Source organism: Homarus americanus, unplaced genomic scaffold, assembly GCF_018991925.1.
Source record: "Homarus americanus isolate GMGI-L3 unplaced genomic scaffold, GMGI_Hamer_2.0 scaffold36970, whole genome shotgun sequence".
Lineage (NCBI taxonomy): Eukaryota > Metazoa > Arthropoda > Malacostraca > Decapoda > Nephropidae > Homarus > Homarus americanus.
The window spans coordinates 4,539,418-4,561,370 of NW_024740094.1; the positions used below are offsets into that span (position 1 = coordinate 4,539,418).

The 21,953-nt window shown below is 41.5% G+C and overlaps 1 protein-coding gene across 10 annotated transcripts in view; it reads right to left on the bottom strand.

The window, feature by feature from the left end:
* Nucleotides 1-21,953, bottom strand: part of LOC121875177 (ATP-binding cassette sub-family C member 3-like) — a 309,143-nt gene that overhangs the window by 167,018 nt on the left and 120,172 nt on the right. For 9 of the 10 annotated variants that reach the window (XR_006090559.1, XM_042379616.1, XM_042379618.1 and 6 more), the window contains 4 exons: nucleotides 13,467-13,551; nucleotides 12,115-12,317; nucleotides 8,534-8,710; nucleotides 6,870-7,037 (listed from right to left, as the gene is read on the bottom strand). Coding sequence is in view for 9 of the 10 variants with exons in the window: in XM_042379616.1 (XP_042235550.1) it covers nucleotides 6,870-7,037; nucleotides 8,534-8,710; nucleotides 12,115-12,317; nucleotides 13,467-13,551 (633 nt within the window). In the remaining variant the exon portion in view is untranslated. The remainder of the gene's footprint in view (nucleotides 1-6,869; nucleotides 7,038-8,533; nucleotides 8,711-12,114; nucleotides 12,318-13,466; nucleotides 13,552-21,953) is intronic. The other variant, XM_042379620.1, reaches the window with a different exon arrangement.

Genomic DNA, 21,953 nt, shown 5'->3' on the forward strand with positions numbered 1-21,953 from the left:
TTTTGCTAATGAAGGCCACTGCACTTACAGCTAACTTTTACTGTTGATGGCCACTGTACTTACAGCTAACTTTTGCTAATGATGGCCACTGTATTTACAGCTAACTTTTGTTAATGATGGCCACTGTACTTACAGCTAACTTTTACTTATGAACGCTACTGTACCTACAGCTGACTTTTGCTGAAGATGGCCACTGTACTTACAGCTAACTTTTACTGATGAAGGCCACTGTACCTACAGCTAACTTTTTCTGATGACAGCCACTGTACCTACAGCAAACTTTTGCTGATGACAGCCACTGTACCTACAGCTAACTTTTGCTGATGATGGCCACTGTACCTACAGCTAACTTTAACGGATGACGGCCACTGTACCTTCAGCTAACTTTTATGGATGATGGCCACTGTACCTACAGCTAACTTTTACGGATGACGGCTACTGTACCTTCAGCTAACTTTTACGGATGAAGGCCACTGTACCTTCAGCTAACTTTTGCTGATGACGGCCACTGTACCTACAGCTAACTTTTATGGATGACGGCCACTGTACATTCAGCTAACTTTTACGGATGATTGCCACTGTACCTACAGATAACTTTTATGGATGACGGCTACTGTACCTTCAGCTAACTTTTACGGATGAAGGCCACTGTACTTACAGCTAACTTTTGCTAATGAAGGCCACTGCACTTACAGCTAACTTTTACTGTTGATGGCCACTGTACTTACAGCTAACTTTTGCTGATGATGGCCACTGTACTTACAGCTTTCTTTTACTGAAGATGGCCACTGTACTTACAGCTAACTTTTGCTGATGATGGCCACTGTACTTACAGCTAACTTTTGCTGATGATGGCCACTGTACCTACAGCTAACTTTTACTGATGAGGGCCACTGCACTTACAGCTAACGTTTACTGATGATGGCCACTGTACTTACAGCTAACTTTTGCTGATGATGGCCACTGTACCTACAGCTAGCTTTTACTGATGAGGGCCACTGTACTTACAGCTAACTTTTACTGATGATGGCCACTGTACTTACAGCTTTCTTTTACTGATGATGGCCACTGTACTTACAGCTAACTTTTGCTGATGAAGGCCACTGTACCTACAGACAAATTTTGCTGATGAAGGCCACTGTACCTACAGCTAACTTTTGCTAATGATGGCCACTGTACTTACAACTAACTTTTACTGATGAAGGCCACTGTACTTACAGCTAACTTTTTCAAATGACGGCCACTGTACCTACGGCTAACTTTTAATGATGAAGGCCACTGTACCTACAGCTAACTTTTACTGATGACAGCCACTGTACCTACAGCTAACTTTTTCTGATGACAGCCACTGTACCTGCAGCTAACTTTTACAGATGATGGCCACTGTACCTACAGCTAACTTTTACGGATGATGGCCACTGTACCTTCAGCTAACTTTTACTGATAAAGTCCACTGTACCTACAGCTAACTTTTGCTGATGACAGCCACTGTACCTACAGCTAACTTTTACTGATGACACCCACTGTACCTAGAGCTAACTTTTGCTGATGACGGCCACTGTACCTAGAGCTAACTTTTATGGATGATGGCCACTGTACCTTCTGCTAACTTTTACTGATGAAGGCCACTGTACCTACAGCTAACTTTTACTGATGACAGCCACTGTACCTACAGCTACCTTTTGCTGATGACAGCCACTGTACCTACAGCTAACTTTTACGGATGACGGCCACTGTACCTTCAGCTAACTTTTACGGATGATGGCCACTGTACCTACAGCTAACTTTTACGGATGACGGCTACTGTACCTTAAGCTAACTTTTACGGATGAAGGCCACTGTACCTTCAGCTAACTTTTGCTGATGACGGCCACTGTACCTACAGCTAACTTTTACGGATGACGGCTACTGTACCTTCAGCTAACTTTTACGGATGAAGGCCACTGTATCTTCAGCTAACTTTTACTAATGAAGGCCACTGTACCCAGGGGAGTTCCTAGATCATTTGGCACCCGGGGCGGACCTATCCACTGGTACCCCCTTCCTACCAGAGATGAATAAATATACAGTAAAACTCCGCTTTACGCGGTTTCACTTTACGAGTTTCCACGTTTACGCGGTATCATGCCGAACATGGAATGCTCACTTTACGCGGTGTGTGTACCCTTTTACGCGGAGAGCGGCTGGCGGTCCTCTCGGGCCGCGCCATTTTTGGATTCAAACCTCCCGCCATCTCTCCCGCCATGTTGGGTAAGTGGCGCGAGTAGGTTGTGCAGTGTATGTCTTTGTTGCGTCATTGGTGACGTCATATGATGTATCGGACTGTGATTGGGCAAAGCATCCTTACCTCCCTCCCCGCTAGCTGTGATTGGTTTAATGTACTATGACGTGCCCCACAGCAGGAGCGTTCAAGCCCCTTGACCTACCAGCGTCAGTTACACCCCTTCCTGCTATATTATGTGTGTGTGCATACCATCATAAAGTTAATGTTATTTTACTAAAACATACGTATTGTGTCGGGAAAATGTGGAGTTTGGGTTCGGCCCGGTCTCTATTTCAATTACAGTGGTCCCTTGGTTAACGAGCACAATTCGTTCTGGAAGGTTGCTCGTTAACCGAAAAACTCGTTAACCGAAACCATTGTTTCAATGGGTTTTTGGGTAATTGGTTCCAGCTCACCGAAAATTGCCGAAATTTAACAAAAAAGGTAGAAAAGTACACATACTTTGAGGTGTGTACGATGAAGGCTCGTGGATGATGATGGGAATTAGAATGGGGGTGGAGGAGAAGGGAGAAGAGAAGGCATTGGGGTGGAAGAGAAGTCACCCCATGGTGCCATTTCACCCATAAAATTTTAGTTCACTTGGTGTAATTCAAGATTATTTTCTTTAAATCAACACAAATATATTTCAAAATGACCAATAATTTGACTGGAAACACAGAAAATAAGCATTTATGTTGAAGAGTCTCAAACAAGATGTTCCTTCCTGACGCCAAGCTTAGTGTGTTGAGTGGCTGTTTGGCGTGCAAAAAAATAGTTTCCTGTACTTCAATTATGTTCAATAATTGTTAAAATGACTAAAAATTTTAATATAAAACTTTTAAAATTATTGAATAGTACAACCTTCTTGATATTTATTAAAATGTTAACGAATTTAAGCCCTAAAACCAATTACTGTATTGGCGGACTAATACTACAGCTGGTGAGCAGGCAAATGCAGGCAAAAACATGTTGGGAAAAATTCGTTAACCGAAATTTTTTCGTTATCCAAAGTGAAGAATCTTATGGAAGGTAATTCGTTAACCGAAATTTCGTTAACCGAGGGATCACTGTAATTCCATATGTTATGTTGTTCACTTTACGAGTTTCTCGCTTTACGCTGTACAGTAAAAGTAAAATACACAATCGTCCCTAAAGAACTGGGCACCCAGGGCAGGGCATTCTTTTGCCCCCTTACTCTTCCTCTACTGAGATGAATGATAAAAAAAATAATACAGTATTACCCCGCTTTACTAGGTTTCACTTTCCGCGATTTCTCATTTACACAGTACAGTATCTCGCCAGAACCAAACCGAACTTTCCGCGGTGCATCTACCCATATACGCGCAGAGTCTGGGGCGACGCTATTTTTTTATTCGGCCCTCCCGCTTTCTCCCGCCTGGGCAAGCCGGGCGGTAAGGTTGCGCAGTGCTTGTCTCTGTTGCGTTATCAGTGACATCATATGATGTATCGGACTGTGATTGAGCCATGCATCCTTACCTCCCTCCGCTGCTAGCTGTGATTGGTTTAAAGTAATATGACGTGTCCACCCACGGGAGGGAGGGAGGAAAGACGACACTTGACCTAGCCGCGTCAGTTTCATCCCTCCAGGCCACACCGTGTAAACGTGCCGCGTCAGTTTCCTGGAACCAGCCCTCCAGGCCACGAAGTGAAATACGATCATTCAAAATTTGGAGAAAGGAACACGTCAAGCTGATCTCGCATGCCAGCATGGAGTCAGCGAATCTACGATTCGTACTATTAAGAAGGATGCAGCCAAGATCAAAGAACACATGAGAATCACAAAGTATGCAGGTGCTTCAATGATCAAGTATTGCCAGAACAAGGTGCTGCTAAAAGTTGAAAATTTGCTGGTGAGTTACTCGATTCATCAGGCGCGACGCTACATGGCGTTGGACACGTGATCCGTTCAAGAGTACGCCCGTGAACTGTACGCAGCAGTGTCACGTAAGATGGGAATTGCAGAGCCCAAACCCTTCAATGCTTCCTCTGGTTGGCTGCAAAGGTTTAAGAAGAGGAACAAGATCACCAACATCAACATTGGTGGTGAAGAAGAGAGTGCTGAACGTGTGGCGGCTAGAGATTTTCCTCCGTTCTTATGTGAGGTTATGGAGGAAGGGCAGTACACCGACGACCAGGTGTTCAACATGGACGAATCTGGTCTATTTTAGAAAAAACTGCCTACCAAGACCTTCGTTGTCCAGTCTGCCAGAAAGATTCGGGGCCGGAAGTTGCAGAAGGAGCGCATCACCGTCCTCTTTACCACCAATGCCTCCAGTACCTGTAAACCCAAGTTATCGGTGATTCACACAGCCCGCAAGCCGCACGCCTACAAGAACGTGGACATGAGCAAGATTAATGTCCACTGGCTGACCGCACGCAAGGCGTGGATGCTCTCTGCTCTGTCACTCTCCTGGTTTGATGACTGTTTCGTTCCCGACTTGAAGAAATTCTGCGAGCAACAGAATGTTCCATTCAAGATTTTGTTGCTGCTTGACAACGCACCTGGACACTCGCCACTACTTATGGATCGTCACCCCAACGTAATAGTGGTCTTCCTTCCTCCCAACACTACGTCATTAATCCAGCCCATGGACCAGGAGTTGATGTGCAATGTGAAAGCTGCGTACTCTGCAAAGAAATAAAAGCTCCTGAACGACTGCACCAACACCAAGGAAGATGGCCACTGTACTTACAGCTAACTTTTACTGATGAAGGCCACTGTCCCTACAGCTAACTTTTACCGATGACAGCCACTGTACCTACAGCTAACTTTTACTGATGATGGCCACTGTACCTACAGCTAACTTTTACTGAAGAAGGCCACTGTCCCTACAGCTAACTTTTACTGATGACAGCCACTGTACCTACAGCTAACTTTTGCTGACAACAGCCACTGTCCCTACAGCTAACTTTTACTGACAACAGCCACTGTCCCTACAGCTAACTTTTACTGATGACAGCCACTGTACCTACAGCTAACTTTTGCTGACAACAGCCACTGTACCTACAGCTAACTTTTGCTGATGATGGCCACTGTACTTACAGCTAACTTTTACTGATGATGGCCACTGTACCTACAGCTAACTTTTACTGATGACAGCCACTGTACCTACAGCTAACTTTTGCTGACAACAGCCACTGTACCTACAGCTAACTTTTACTGATGATGGCCACTGTACCTACAGCTAACTTTTACTGATGACAGCAACTGTACCTACAGCTAACTTTTGCTGATGACAGCCACTGTACCTACAGCTAACTTTTACTGAAGAAGGCCACTGTCCCTACAGCGAACTTTTACTGATGACAGCCACTGTCCCTACAGCTAGCTTTTACCGATGGCAGCCACTGTACCTACAGCTAACTTTTGCTGATGATGGCCACTGTACTTACAGCTAACTTTTACTGATGAAGGCCACTGTACCTACAGCTAACTTTTGCTGATGATGGCCACTGTACTTACAGCTAACTTTTACTGATGATGGCCACTGTACCTACAGCTAACTTTTACTGATGACAGCCACTGTACCTACAGCTAACTTTTACTGATGATGGCCACTGTACTTACAGCTAACTTTTGCTGATGAAGGCCACTGTACCTACAGCTAACTTTTGCTGATGAGGACCACTGTACTTACAGCTAACTTTTGCTGATGATGGCCACTGTTCTTACAGCTAACTTTTGCTGATGATGGTCACTGTACCTTCAGCTAAGTTTTGCTGATGAAGGCCACTGTACCAACAGCTAACTTTTCCTGATGATGGCCACTGTACTTACAGCTAACTTTTACTGATGAGGGCCATTGTACCTACAGCTATCTTTTACTGATGATGGCCACCATACCTACAGCAAACTTTTCCTGATTTTTTTTTTTTTTACGGGGATTAGCCCACCCGGGCACAGGTCACTGACCCACATCAGGGCCCGGGGAGCGAAAATTTAATAATAATAATAATAATTCATAGTAAATAAAATTTATAATCAGAAGTAAAATAAAACATTAATGGTAATAATAATAATAACAACACTGTGATAATAATAAATACAAAGAAATGCAAGAATGAAAAAAAATCAACAGTGAGAAACGCTATATATGTATGTTGTTTTGTCATGTAATAGAAACATTTGAGACCCTACAATTGTGTGTAAATGAGGCAGAAGGTCAGATCAGCAACCTGGGACTTGGTCACAATTTTCGTGATGCCATATGGCAGCTACCTTTTGCTGATGAAAGTCACTGTACTTACAGCTAACTTTTACTGATGAAGGCCATTGTACCTACAGCTAACTTTTACTGATGAAGGCCACTGTACCTACAGCTAACTTTTACGGATGACGGCCATTGTACCTACAGCTAACTTTTACTGATGAAGGCCACTGTACCTACAGCTAACTTTTACGGATGACGGCCACTGTACCTACAGCTAACTTTTACTGATGACCGCTGCCTTTTAAGGTTTAACTGCTGCAGGTCCAAGCAAGATATGCTCTTTTAATTTTGTCTTGTGAATAGCCTGATACAGTACAGTACAGTAGAAAATATAATGTAGGTGCTGTATTGTCAATAAAATAAAGTACACCTACCTTCTTCTTCATCATTCCATTAGGACCAATTAAACTGTCAAAGATGTGACGGCCAACATGAGAATCTACAGCACTGAGAGGGTCGTCCAGTAATATGACATCAGCATCATTATATGCTGCTCGTGCTAAAGATATTCGTTGTTTTTGTCCTCCACTGAGGTTGATGCCCTGGGGACAGTTAGAAAGATAGATACAATGATCATTACACAAGTTTACACTGATACAGCATGTATGAAGTCAGTGCATGTATATACTGTGTATTTATATACATTCAGGTATTCCCCGACTTATGACAGGGTTACGTTTGAGGACCCTGACCATAGGTCGATATTGTTCATAAGTTAGAACAGTGTTAATTTCAAAGGTTAAGCTAGGTTAAAGCACAACCCAGTATATAAAAAAAACTCATTAATATCCCATACATAACAAATAATGTAAATAAAGTTATTTTAAACAATATAGAATAATGAAAAAAAGGGGGGATTTTAATCACAGTTTTTTGCAATGAATGTATTGGGATCCCGTTCGTAAGTGCGGATGATCGTATGTTGGACGGTTGTAACTAGGGGACTGTCTGGTGTTTGGCTGTCGTTGGTGTGAGTGATCGCGCTATGTACTGACAAAACTTTTGTTTCTAATTCCCTTTAAAATGACTGGCAAGCGTAAAAGTGAGAGTTCTTGTGGTGCTCAGAAGAAAAAGAGATAGTCAATTACTTTTGAGATGAAAAAGAAAATAATACTTCAATATGAAAATGGAAAAACGGAAGAAACCATTTCAAGCGACCTTGGATTCTCTCACTCGACGATATCAACAATTTTGAAGGACAGGGCAGAGGCATTTTCTACTATTAATAAGGGGATGCAAATGTTTGAAGAAATGGATCAAATGTTGAGCATTTTGCAAAAGTTGACACAGGGAAATTTACAATGAAAAGAAAAGGCAAACCGTGCAGTCTAAATTGGACATATATTTTAAGAAGTCCCCGCTGGTGTCTCCTCACACCCCACTACTGCTGCCTCTTTACTTCCTAAAGATGATCCAATACCTTCAACAAGCAAGTATGTTAGCCTGTCTGAAGAAAGCGAACTTGATGACCCAGCCAGCCCTGTCTCCTCCTCTGCTTCATCCAATTAATGTAGTCTACATGCTTAATTAAAAAATTATTGAGGCCCTGTGTGCATTCAGCTGACTACATTTAGGGTAAGTGCACAGTAACACTTTATTCATTTTTCATTATTGATTACTTTTACTGTACCATATTTCATTTTAGATTTTCTATGTATTATTTTCGCATTTTCGACTAACGACCTGGTCATCGGTCCCTAACCCCACCATAAGTCGAGGACAAAATGTGGAATTGTTTAAATAAAAACAAAGGAGTTAGTCTTAGATTTTTGGGGATCAGATTAATAATAGGTTAAGAGAGATGAGTTACTGTGAGTATGTTTACTTACATATCCAATATGAGGTCAACACTTCTCTCAAGTCATATCTATCTGCATTATCATCAACAGCAAGTACTTGGGGTCTTTCCAGGTGGTGATAGGCCTAATATTTAATTGAAACTTCTGGTGAATTCCAACAAACCTGAGCCATAACAACAGCAGTAATGAGAACCATCATGGCAGGTGCTGTTAACTGTTGTCCTTATGAACCCAATTACCTTTTCTCCTATCTCTGTCATGTCCCCAGCAGGCAGCATGTCTAGGTCCTGCTGAAGGGCACACGCTTCAATAATCTTCTGGTAATGTCGTTCATCTAAAGGTTGACCCCAAGTGATATTGTCCTTCAGTGTTGCATTTTGTAACCAAGCTTGTTGAGAAACATAAGCTACTTTGCCCTGTCAAAATAAAATAATATGTAAAATAAATCTGAAAAATATCATATACTGTACAGTGAACCCTCACTTTACGCGGTTAATCGAACCCACGGCAGCCCACGTAAAGTGAGAAACGCGTTAAGTGAACAACATAATATATGAGATTAATTGAAATAGAGACCGGGCCGACCCCCAAACTCCACTTTTTCCCAACACAATACAGTTAACCCTCACTTTACGCGGTCCCGCATTCCGCGTTTCCACGTTAACGCGGTGCCTTGCCAGAACCTCACGTGCTCACATTACGCGGTACGTGAACCCCATTACGCGGAGTGTGTCCGGTGCAACGCTATTTTTAGATTCGCCCCACCCGTCACCCGCCCGCCTGCCTGCCTGCCTCTCCCTCCTCCTCCCTCCGCTTGGGCAAGCGGCGCGGTAAGGTTGCGCAGTGTGTGTCTTTGTTGCGTTATCACTGACGTCATATGACGTATCAGACCTGTGATTGGCCATGCATCCCTACCCCCCTCTGCTGCTAGCTGTAATTGGCTTAAAGTATTATGACGTGTCCACCCGGGGGAGGGAGGGAGGGAGGAAAGACGACGCTTGACCTAGCCGCGGCAGTTTCATCCCTCAAGGCCACTCCGTGTAAACGCGCATCCATTGTTCCGTAAAATGGCTTCCGCCGGACCACCACCCCCAGAGAGAAACCTTTCCTTACCTGGACCCAGCGGCACTAAACCAAAGAAGACACGACGTTCCTTAAGCTACGAGGTGAAGTATAGCATCATCCAAGAGTTGGAGAAAGGAACAAGGCAGGTTGATTTGGCGCGCCAGCATGGCGTGAACGAATCTACGATCCGGACTATAAAGAAGGATTCAGCCAAGATAAAGGAGCACATGAAGATCACAAAGTCTACAGGTGCTTCTATGATCAAGTATTTTCACAACCAGGTGCTTCTCAAGACAGAAAAATTAATTGTGAGGTACTTGGTGCGTCAGGCGCGACGGAACATGGCGGTCGACACGCGCTCTGTTAAGGACTACGCACGTGAACTGTACATGGCAGTGGCACGAAAGATGGGAACTTCAGAGCCCAAACCCTTTAATGCTTCCTCTGGGTGGTTACAGAGGTTTAAGATCCGGAACAAGATCACCAATATAAACATTGGTGGTGAAGAAGCGAGTGCTGATCGTGCTGCGGCTCGGGAATTTCCTCCGTTTTTACGTGAGATTATGGAGGAAGGACAGTACAGTGACGACCAGGTGTTTAACATGGACGAATCTGGTCTTTTCTGGAAAAAGTTACCTTCCAAGTCCTTCGTTGTGAAGAATGCCAGCAGGATTCGGGGCTGGAAAATGCAGAAGGAACGCATCACCGTCCTGTTTACCACCAATGCCTCTGGTACCTGTAAGCTCAAGTTATCGGTGATCCACACAGCCCGCAAGCCGCACGCCTACAAGAGCATGGACATGACCAAGCTAAATGTCCACTGGCTGACCGCACGTAAGGCATGGATGTTCTCTACACTGTCCCTCTCCTGGTTTGATGACTGTTTTGTTCCCGATGTAAAGAAATTCTGTGAGCGACAGAATGTCCCATTTAATATTTTGTTGCTGCTGGACAACGCACCAGGACACTCGCCCCTACTGTTAGATCGTCACCCCAACGTAAAAGTGGTCTTCCTTCCTCCCAACACTACGTCTTTAATCCAGCCCATGGACCAGGAATTGATTTGCAATGTGAAAGCTGCATTCTCAACAAAAAAATTCCAGCTCCTGAACGACTACACCAACACCAGGGAAGAGTTGTGTAACCTGAGTGACACCACCACCGATAGCAAGAGCGAAGAAGATGAGGATCAACAGTTAGAACAGCAAAAAATACTCTTCAAACAATTCTGGAGAGTATTTAACATCAAGAAAGCTGTGGACTTCTTGGTGGAGTCATGGGATCAGCTGTCTATTGCTACAATTCGTCACGCATGGAGACATGTGTTGCATGGAATACCAGGTGAGAGGAGGAGTCAATCTGTGACTGGTGAGGTTCAGAATGTTGCAGTAGCAGTGGACCTTGCCAGAGAAGCTGCGCAGACTGTTACAGTTCCAGGCTTCTCCGAGACCACCAACGACGACATCCTGGAGGTGATCAGAGATCCTGAAGTGACTGCCGACGAGATGTTGGAAGAACACGTCAGTGAAGAGGAGGAAGAAGGTGCGTCAGTCTCCGAAGAACACAATTTAAGTCATAGTGATATTAAGGGTGCCATGGAGTGTGCAGAGAAGATGAAGTCCTTCCTTTCCCGCGACAATGACGATGACCGCTATGAAGTCTTCCATAACCGGCTGGTGCAGGCTATGGAGCCGTACATCAAGGTGTATCACGACAACATCAACGCCAGCCGTCAGCAAAGCATAACAGATTTCTTCGCCCGCAACCCACCACAGCCAGCCCAAGCCAGTGATAGTGACAGTGAAGGTGACTTTGAGGGATTTGTCAGGGAAGCCCTGACAACTGTAAGTGACAGTGATGGTGATTCACCTAGTAATGGTGATTCACCTGAGGGCCAGTAATCTGCCCTCTGCCTCGGAACCAGCCTCCATCCCCGTATGCCGACCCATCTCTTCTACTACCGTAAGTGTTACACCTAATTTTTAGTTTTCTAACCTTACCTTTATTTTTCCTATATTAACCTTTATCTTTCCTAACCTAACCTCTTCTATATTACTTGTTTTTTCATACCATCATAAAGTTAAGATAAAATTTTTACTACAACATAGTTGTAGAGCCTGAACTTGCCTAGCTTATACTACAGACAGGCAAGGGGTGACCTAGTTGAGGCGTATAAGCATCTCAGGGGGCATTACTCAGTCGAGTGTCCTTACTTGGAGCTGGCGGACGCTCGCCCCACAAGGGGTCACAGCTCAAGATTGAAGAGGCTGAAGTCCAGAAAACTGTGAGGGCAAACTTTTTCGGAGTGAGGGTTGTAAACTCTTGGAACAATCTACCGGAGAGTGTTGTGACGGCACTGAGTGCGAGCTCTTTCAAGACAAGACTTGACCAACACTGGAGCGGGTTCAGGTACATTCAGGAGCCGGTGCATGCCCAGTATTTGCTAACAGTGCGTGACAGAGATGTGACATATCGCCCAGGCAGCTAGCGAGCCAATCTTTTGGTGAAGAGGATAAATGAAATGGAAAAGTAATCAGAGACGTGACCGATCGCCCAAGCGGCTAACGAGCCGATCAGTGGCGAGATAGATAAAAGTAAAAGTAAAAATTTCCCTAGGCATGCATTTCAAGTTATACCCATATAATGAGAATCAACGGGAAAAAAGGTTTGCAATGCGGGAAGATTTTCAGGAACAGAACCTTTCTGTAACCCAGGGGATGCCTGTACAGTAAATGAAAATGCAACAATAACTTACATTAACAACAACCTGCCCAGCTTCTTTATTTATTTCCCCCAGTAAAGAGGAGAGAAGAGAACTTTTGCCAGCTCCCACAGGCCCCACCACCGCCACCAGTTGCCCTTGACCAATTTCCAGATCCACATCTCGCAGTCGCCATGGATCTGTTCTACCTTCAGTGCCCCAACTGAACTGTCCTCCACGAACCACAATTGCCTCATCTAAAATAAATAAGCATACATGATATTCACAGAAGCAAATTAGAGAAACTCAATTCTTGACTGGACTAAAAGTATTCTGATGGTATACTGTAGTACAGTAATAATTTCCCAATCTTCTTGAACTGATTTGATCACTTTACTTTTTTCCTCTTTGCCACAACTGATACAGTTCCTTGTCTTCTAGGAACATCTCACATCTACATTACAAAGACAACAAAGTATGTCCCTTGTCTCGTTCCTTCTGCTATATAATAATATTATGTCTCAGTCCATTAGTTGTCTCTCAGATGATTCAACAAATAGAGTTTAGGTATCATGAGATTTTTTCAAAAGCACATTGCCTAGACCCTACCCCTAAATTTAAGATGTAATTACATGTGATAATGATGAGCTTCTTTCTGCCATACTCCTGTACACTCTCTATATGATCCCATCTTCTTCCTTTATCTCATCCTTGTCAAAGTACTTCTGCACAACCACTCTTAAGAGATGGAGCTTTCATCCCATAGTTTGTTGACTTTCCCCTCTATCTATTTGCACCTATCACCATTGTGATTTGTGTTCAACCCTTGGCCTGGGTCAGAAGTGATAAGGGTGTTATCCAGTGTGATACTACCAAACATCAAAGGTTTTCTCTGGGTACTCTGATATCCCCATGTACTACTGGTAACACTGAATAATGAAGGTCATAACAAAGTAACAATGGACAGACCAACCACACACACATGACTAGAGAGCTTTTAAGTGGTGCAAATGATAAATTAAATTCACATAAAAAATCAATTATCCAGTTCAGTTGCCTGAATTACAAAACTATCAACTCTAATCCAGACCACTGTTTTCCTCACAAGAGGTAACAATGGCTAACTCACACAAGTGTGGAAAATTGACGTAAAACTATGATGGTGACGAGATGAAGTTTGGAAGGTCAGATAAGTTATGAGACAGGTTTGAATATAGGAAGAGATGGAGACACAAGACACATAATGCTTCTGATTATAAATAACATCATATACAAGTATTAATGTCTTATCCAAAACCTGGAGTGGATTACAAACAATGTTAAAACATTAAATATACTGTATACTCTGTGGTCAGAATAAATGAGTGACACTGACTGTTAACTTTCAACTACTGTACAACACTTACTCTCCTTGTTACTAGTGGATACAGCATGAGGATCAATGTCTGATGATGCCAGGAACTTCTCCATCCTGCTTAATGAAACTTTTGCCTGCAATGACAAAATATATAAATTGTGTTCAAATACACGACTTAGAAAGTAAATAAAGGTAAATGCGAGTCATGCCATTAGTGAGGGATCTGTCAGAGATTGTTAACCAAGTTTCATCAGTAGATGTAATATGAGATGTAGTGACTAAGATCCTGTACTGTACTATATATATTTTTCTCACAACTTTTAATGTTTAATCTTTGGGCAAAATTCTGACAAATATATTACTTTCAGTTCTGAAGATTTAAAAGTCACTAATGTAATCTATTATTATTTTCAAACTGTTAGTTTATTGGTCAGAGATACTTAATATTGTCTGTTTCCAAAATTCCTGAATCTCGCCACATTTTTCATTTGAGTGTCATTCTTGTGGTGGTCATTTTATATCTGAGGCCATTTTGAAGCCATATGCACTTGATATTAGGAGATATTCTGAAGTCAATAGTAATTAGTTTTTACGATACAAAAATGCCTGAGTACAATACAGTACTGCATTAAAGAAAATGCCTGAATCTCCCTGCCTGGACCTCCCTGCCTCACACCACATGTCACAAGATGTTTGATATAAGTCACCAATATACCAGTGATCACATCATCCTAGGTTACATAGTTTTACAATCTTGAACATAATGCCAAGTTATATTACTACAATGGGATTGCCCAGCAATACAAATTAGGGGCTGTCAGGGCCTGAGTAAAAGTACAAAATACTGTAGGTTTACATGTTATGTGTAGAAACATCAGAAAACACACACTAAAAATAGTTCAATACACATTAAAAGGGGCTAAATGGTTTAATTCTATCCAACAAAGTATACAGTATACACTAGAGTGCAGGTGAGTTAAAGTACAGTAAGTCTAAAGTAATAAAATACAGACGGTCAAGAGTGGCAGTGGTCCAGGATATTGTAGGCCTGAATGAGCTACTGGGCCACTGCAGTTGGTTTAAATTGTCCGTGGCAGCTTTCAAGTACATTTAAGTGTAATTACCCATCATTACCAAAAAATGAAGGAAGTAATTCGGGTAGCCACATTATTCTGTGGCACATACACTGCCGTGGTGCAATATTGGACAAGTCCACTGTATATCTTCTCATGTCATTTTCTACTAAGGTACTTTACTGCAGCCTGGGACAGGTGTTGTGTCACTCCCATATATATTGTACACAGGGTAATACAGGTTGACCCTCTGTTATCTGCCAACCTTGGGACCAGAGCAATGCCTAAGCTTCATTTAGCCCAATGCCCTGTATAGTTATGGACTTCTTTATATACAAATTTGACACACATTATAGTAAATAAATGTAATAAATAAACAAGTAATGTGACAATAACCTTTAATAAATGAAGAGCACAATAAAAGTATTCTAAATGAAAAAATAAAATAAATGAAATATGAGAAAATTTCCTGCATCCCAGGCCACCTGTAATCCTAACACTCATGATCCCGTGTCCTAAAACAACTTTGTGTTATTCTTACAGCCATAACCTCTAATATGAAAACTTTTGCACGGATACACTTAACGAGTGATAAAAATTACTTGGTAAATGTAATACAGTACAGTACTATACTGTACAGAGGCAATGTGTGTTATAATCTCCATCTCATTGGCACTGATTAACTGACCAGCCACAAGCACCATCACCCAACTTCAGCTAGTCAGCACATCTATCTTCACTCTTTCTCTTAGGAAAACTAGAGCCAGAAGTATTTACTGGTCGTTTATAAGACATTACGGGAAGTGGCCCACCCGGGCACAGGTCACTGACCCACATCAGGGCCTTGGGGGCGAAAATGTAATAGTAGCCCAGAAGTTATGTTACAGCCTGGATAAGATGTCGACTGTCCTTCGGTCGGCTTTGCTCTGCCTCAGGGGAACGAGAGCTTCGGCTCCAAAGCCAACAACAGTTGCAGATATTGACTATGAGGCTGCAGTCACTGAATGCTGCATAGGTCTGCGGCTCAAATAATTCAACACAGATAGGATAGCTACTCATGTATTAGGATATTTAATATAAAGGTAATAAAATGGCAGCAAAGGTGTGGCTATTGGGGGAGGCTGGAGGCCACGATAAAAAAAAAAGTAGTAGTACTGTAGTAGTGATGATGATGATGATGATAATGATGATAATGATGATAATGATGATAATGATAATGATAATGATAATGATAATCATAATGATAATCATAATCAATCATAATCAATCATAATCATAATCATAATCATAATCATAATAATAATAATAATAATAATAATAATAATAATAATAATAATAATAATAATAATAAATAATAATAATAATAATACAGGGAATAATAACAATAATAATACTGTACAGGCAGTCCCCGAGTTACCACTTATCATCACCCGCACTTATAACGGGATCCCAATACTGTACATTGGCCACAAAAATTTTTAATTAAAATTCCATTTTTTACATTAATTTCATTATTATATATTGTTAAACATCATTTTATTTACAGTGTTTATATGTTTTTTTTCATTCCATAATGCTACGTGTAGCTTCATAGCAAAGTATATTAATACCAAGCATTAACTCGCCAGGCCAACATACAGGCATCTAATAATTACTTAATAAGTAATATTAGGAGGACACTTCGCTAGCTGGCATTTAATTGCAATTCTAAAAACCCCCTCCTTCACCCCCCATCACACGCATTGCTACCGTCATCTCTTGCCCTAGAGCGAGCAGTAAGCAAATGTCAACTTTCGAGGGGTGGAAATGGGTGGGATGTCGACGTCGCATTCTGGACTATATCACAAAAACTGTTTAAAAAAAAGCCATTTTTTTCTAAAAACCAGTTTTTGTGATATAGCTCGAATGCGACATAAACAAATGCTACCTAGGTATGTTAATTCCTAGCCAATTCGCCAGGCCAACATGCAGGCAATTAAAACATCTAATAATTACTTAGTAAGTAATATTAGGAGGACATGTCGCTACCTGGTATTTAATTGCAATTCTCAAACCCCCTTCGTTCACCCCCACTAAGCGCATCGCGAACCTCATCTCTTGCCTCAGAGAGAGCACTAATTAAAAGTCAACTCTCGAGGGGTGGAGATGGGCGGGTTATGGAAGTCGCATTCGAGCTATATCACAAAAACTGGTTTTTCGAAAAAAAAAACGGCTTTTTGTTCAAGCTGAATGCGACGTCAGCAAGAATACCCGAGTAGAAGGTGGAGAGGGAGGTGACTTTGCATACAAGGCTCCGCTGACTGAGGTCCTCATTATATTATAAACTATTTTGAACATTTCCAAAGTTAGGAACATTTACCGGAAGGTAAAATGTTAATTTACTCAAAAAGGATACTCACTTTATTCTAATGAGAAAGAAGGTCCTGGTAGTGGAGATTGACTAGAAGGGGGAGAGGAACCCAGCACCACCACATTTGAGGAATCTCTCTCAGAGATAGATGAAGATAGCTGTCTTTGAAAGTTTTTGAAGATCTCCAAAACCCCATTTCCTTGATCTGACTGAGACTCTTATGCCGCAGAAAGGCCACAGACCCTGCATATTTCCTAGTGTCATGTGCCAAAAATTTCTTGCCAGAGTCTGCTTGATTCACTAATTGAGATGAGGATTTTGTCAATTGACTAGGAGATAATTTCTTACCATCCCTTGATGAAAAAACATAAGGGCCTCTATTAGGGAATCTGGTTAACCAGTCCTGAAGATTTTTAACTGGACACAATATGTGAGGAACCCTAGTTTCATCCATTAGACGTTTTATCCTAATAGGTTGAGCTTGGAAATCTTACCTTTCATTTTTTCTTAGGATCTCCGTAGGAAAAAGGATAACATCCTCGTCAGAAAATACCAATAATGATGGATTATTGGAAATTGAAATCAGTTCACCGATTCTCATACCTGTTGCTAATGCTAGAAGGAAGGCTGCCTTCTGGAGTAATTTATCCCTGTTCAGATTTATATTGTAATTAGGCCCCATAAGAAGATTATAACTTTTTCCAGAGACCAAGGCGAGATTCTCTTGGGTCGAGGAGGTCTCTGAATGAAAAAGGATGATCTTAGCATTTGATAAATCCTTGGGTTCAAGGTAATATTAAAACCCCAAGCCAGAGGGTCAACCAACGCTGATTTATAAGATGCAATTGTCGATCCTTGAAGGCCTTTAACTCTGAACAGAAATTCTAAAAATTCTAATACAACTGTTTCCGATAATGAATCTGGAGTTGTTAACTTGATAAATTGTTGAAAAAGATTCCAAGCTTTCTCATAGTGAATAGAAGTTTGGGGTCTATGACCTGCTAATACTTGATTAGCTATATTGGAATTACCCAACAACCTATTTAAACTTTTTTTGAGAAACTCCAAGCGTGAAGTGCCAAGGATATCTCGAACTGAGAGTGTAGTACCTGGTCTAGACATCCTTGTTGCAATTGTAGAGGATTCAGGCACCAGTCCAGTAGATCCAGGCACCAAGGTTGTAGGATCCAATATGGTGCAATTAAGAGGACTTTGCCTCGGAAGGATCTGAGTTTGTGAACCACTTGGGCAATATTTTCACAGGTGGGAATAGATAGATTGAATTCCAAAGGTTCCAATCTAAGAGGAGGGCATTTCCTAAAAGATTTGACCTTTCCCGAGATGTATAAATTGGCATCTTGTAATTTGTTAGGGAGGCAAACAGATCTATCTTTGGAGTTCCAAACTTCTTCACTAGATTCTTGAACTCCGATACCTTTAGGGACCATTCTGTTTCTGTCGATACTGGCCGGAGACGGGACAGCGCATTGCCCAATTGTTTTGCATTCCTGGTAAATAAGTTGCTTTGAGGTAAAGTGTTTTTGTACAAATACTGAAATTTTTTTCTGATAGTTGTAGAAGGGGCCAAGACCTTGTTGACCCTTGATGATTGAAACAAAAGACTGCCGTTTTGTTGTCCATGGCAAACAGGATCGTCATATTTTGTAAATTTGGGTTTGCCGACAAAAAGAATAGGACCACTGCTAATTCTTTTATATTTATGTGTTTGTCCCAAAGGAAGTTGCTCCACTTACCTTGATTGAATTCCCCTTTTTAAGAATGGTATCCCCATCCTGTTTTGGACGCATCCGCACAAACGACCAAACCTGTTTGAGGTGGAACCCAGGGAGAGGGACCGATTAGATTGTCTCAGTTTGTCCACCATAACAGATGATTCTTTATCTGAATAGGGAGAGAAGAAGCAATATTTCTGTTTCTGTGAAGCAACTTCGAGCCCAGATGAGATAGTTGCTTTTTCCTTAACTTTCCCAATGGAACCACTATTGTGGCAACATTCAACAGACCCAGAAGTTTTTCCCAATCGTGCCAAGAAACCTTGTGCTTTACACAAAAGGCTTCTACTTGGTTTATCAAATCTGTTACTTTTGTTCCTGGTAAACTGACTGACTGCTGATTTGTATCCCAGTGGAGGCCTAACCAATCCAACTTTTGATATGGCATTAAGTTTGATTTTATCTGGTTTATCTTTAAACCAAGGTTTTGAAATTGTACTAGTGTACGTTGGGTCGCCCTTTGACAATCTTCCAAAGAGTTTCCCATTATCAGCCAATCGTCTAGATAAGCAAAGGTTCTTATGCCCTCCTTTGCAAGGATCTTTCTGGGAATATTTGCCAGTTTTGTCAAGACTTTTGGAGCAATTGTCAGACCGAATGGCATCACTGTGAATTGATAACATAATTCCCCTACTTTGAACACCAGAAATTTTCTGTACCTGGGAGCAACAGGAACGTGATAATAGGCATCTTCGAGATCCAGTTTTGAGATCCAAGCATTGGGCGGAATTAGATGCCTCAGATGGTCGTAAGTGAGCATCTTGAAACCTCTTTTGGGAATAAATTTGTTTAGGATTGAAAGATCCAAAATCCATCTTAATTTGTCACTGCCTTTCTTGGGGACTGGGAATAGGCGAGACGTGAAACATTTCTCTGACTGCAACGGTTCTATGACACCTCTGTTTAGTAGTTGACTTACAAATTTTGTAATTAATGGGGTTGGTTTTTGACCCTTCTTTGGCGATGCTAGGGGAGGGCGCCTCAACCAAGTCCATGTGAGACCCTCTTTGATTGTTTTGTAAGCCCATATGGAAGAAGTCCATCTGTTCTCCCAGCGGGAATGAATGTTAAATCTTTCAATAACTTAGCCCAGACTTCGTCTATTTCAGAGATCATCTTTGGGCAAATATCAGGCCAAGAAAGTGTAGTATCACCCTCCAAAAACAAAGAATGATGACCCAAAGTTGCATGTCCTTCCTCTCTCTTTGTAGTTGCTGAGATATTAGGAAGCTTAGAGACATTTTCATAAAATATCTTGAATAAGGAATCCACAGATTCAGATGAATTAGTGAACAAAGAAGACTTAGCTCTTACCAATGTTATCCATGGCCTGTTACAATCAACCTTACACTCAATATTATCCAGCAGCTGCGTGTCAGTCGACAGCAGCCTGTTTCCACTCGCAGTAACCAACACTTTTGCCCCAGGTGGAAGTGGTTGCCAAGATGTGGATAGGATGAAGTCAGTCTCAACAGGTTCTTCCTGCTCAAGAGACTGAATACTATGATTAGAACCAGGCTCATCGTTCCTGATCCTGGAATCCACTGAAATCAGATTGAGTAGATAGAGGTTTCTGTGGACTTCCTACTGCCTCACAGTCTGGAGGGTTCAATAACTTATTTTTCTTAGCAGGAGCAGTCTTGTCTAAGTGGGGATTAAGTCTTTTACCTAACACCTATAAACCTAGACTTTCTGCCAACTTGGGATCTTTCCAATGTTGCACATTCAAAAATTTACTCTTCAAGGCCTTATTCCACCTATTTTTAATTTGTAATTGCAATAAATCTTTCTTATCACCTGTAGCTTGATGAAATTGAAAAATTTGATCATAACAAACTGCACAATCCATTGGTGAAAATAGGTTATTTAAGACACAGCTGCCATGAATTATGCAAGCCACATGAGGATCTATCTTAGTAATCCAAGTGGTTCTACATTTTTTATAATTACATGTAGTATGGCCCCCTTGGGTCTTGGGTGAAACTACTACTACTGAATTCAAATTCTCTACTGACAGACAATTCCTTGAATGTAGTGCCTGAGCTGAACTTTCTAGTCCTTGTAGCTCAGCACTCAGTAGTATCTCCTCAGGGACAGTTCCATAGTCTCCTCCATTATCCATAGGCCCGGAGTCCTGACCTTCATCCTCCAGTTGAACATCACTCATCTGAACTAGGAGGATACCATGAGTCACATTATATCATTATAACACAAAGTAATAATAATAATTAATAAGGGAGAAAGCATTTTCTCCCAAACTTAATCAATATGACTCATAAATGTTATATTATTCGTAAGTTAATGTTATACAAGTCACTCCGATGACCAATATAAACAATAACTCACTATTTCATATCTGTCTCCCGACTCTTATTTATCAAGTATCCCTTAGTGACTTAGTCCAATGAAACTTATTTATTTAAATTTGTTTTTATAAAATAGTTTCATTCAGAACATTTATTGAGAGGGATCATCAAGATCTTTATTTGTTGCCAATCAGGGGCACAGACATTATCCCCAAGTAAACACTTAAGGGAAAATTCCTACGTGCACACTATCACCCGGCAAGGTTGACAGTGCTGAGCCGCTAACATAGCGCTCTATTGGCAGCAAAGTTCACTGTAACTCTAGCAATATTTACTGGGTTGAGAATTCCACCCTGAATTGGTCTCATATAACCCATAGAAGGTGTAAAGTCCATTTCAACATAACTCTAGATTGCTAGCAAGACCGGAAGGTCAACATTCCGGAAGGAACGCTAAGTCTAGCAGCCTCGCTAAAGTTCGCCTGAACCTGCTACTGAGGACATCAAAGTTATGAAGAACCAAACTCAACTCTGGCCTTTTTGCTGAGAACAAATAGAAACCCAAGGGCGGAAGCCCAAAGGTTTTGTGACCGTACATAAGAGTAGGGAGAGAGACAGTCATTGTATTCATATTAGCACGTGAATAATTGGGACAAAGAGATCATAAACAATATACATATATATATATATGTATACAGTATATATAAATAGATATATTCACATATTCTCTTTTAGTGAAGACGAGCCCGGGAGGGCGCAGCGACATTCACCGAGTGACTTAAAGGCAAGGAATAGTCACAACGATCTAAACGACTCACAAAGAAAATGTGTTTTGGTTGCCATGCTGACCCAATGTCGTATAAGAAAATGTCCCAAATACAATAAATGAGAGACATAACAAAATAAAAGTCACTATACTTCATCACTGTGCTATTAAGTACAAATACCGTATATAATGTCCTTGCGGAGGTGAGTATTTCAGCAATTAGAACATAAATTTGCGGAACTTCCCTTT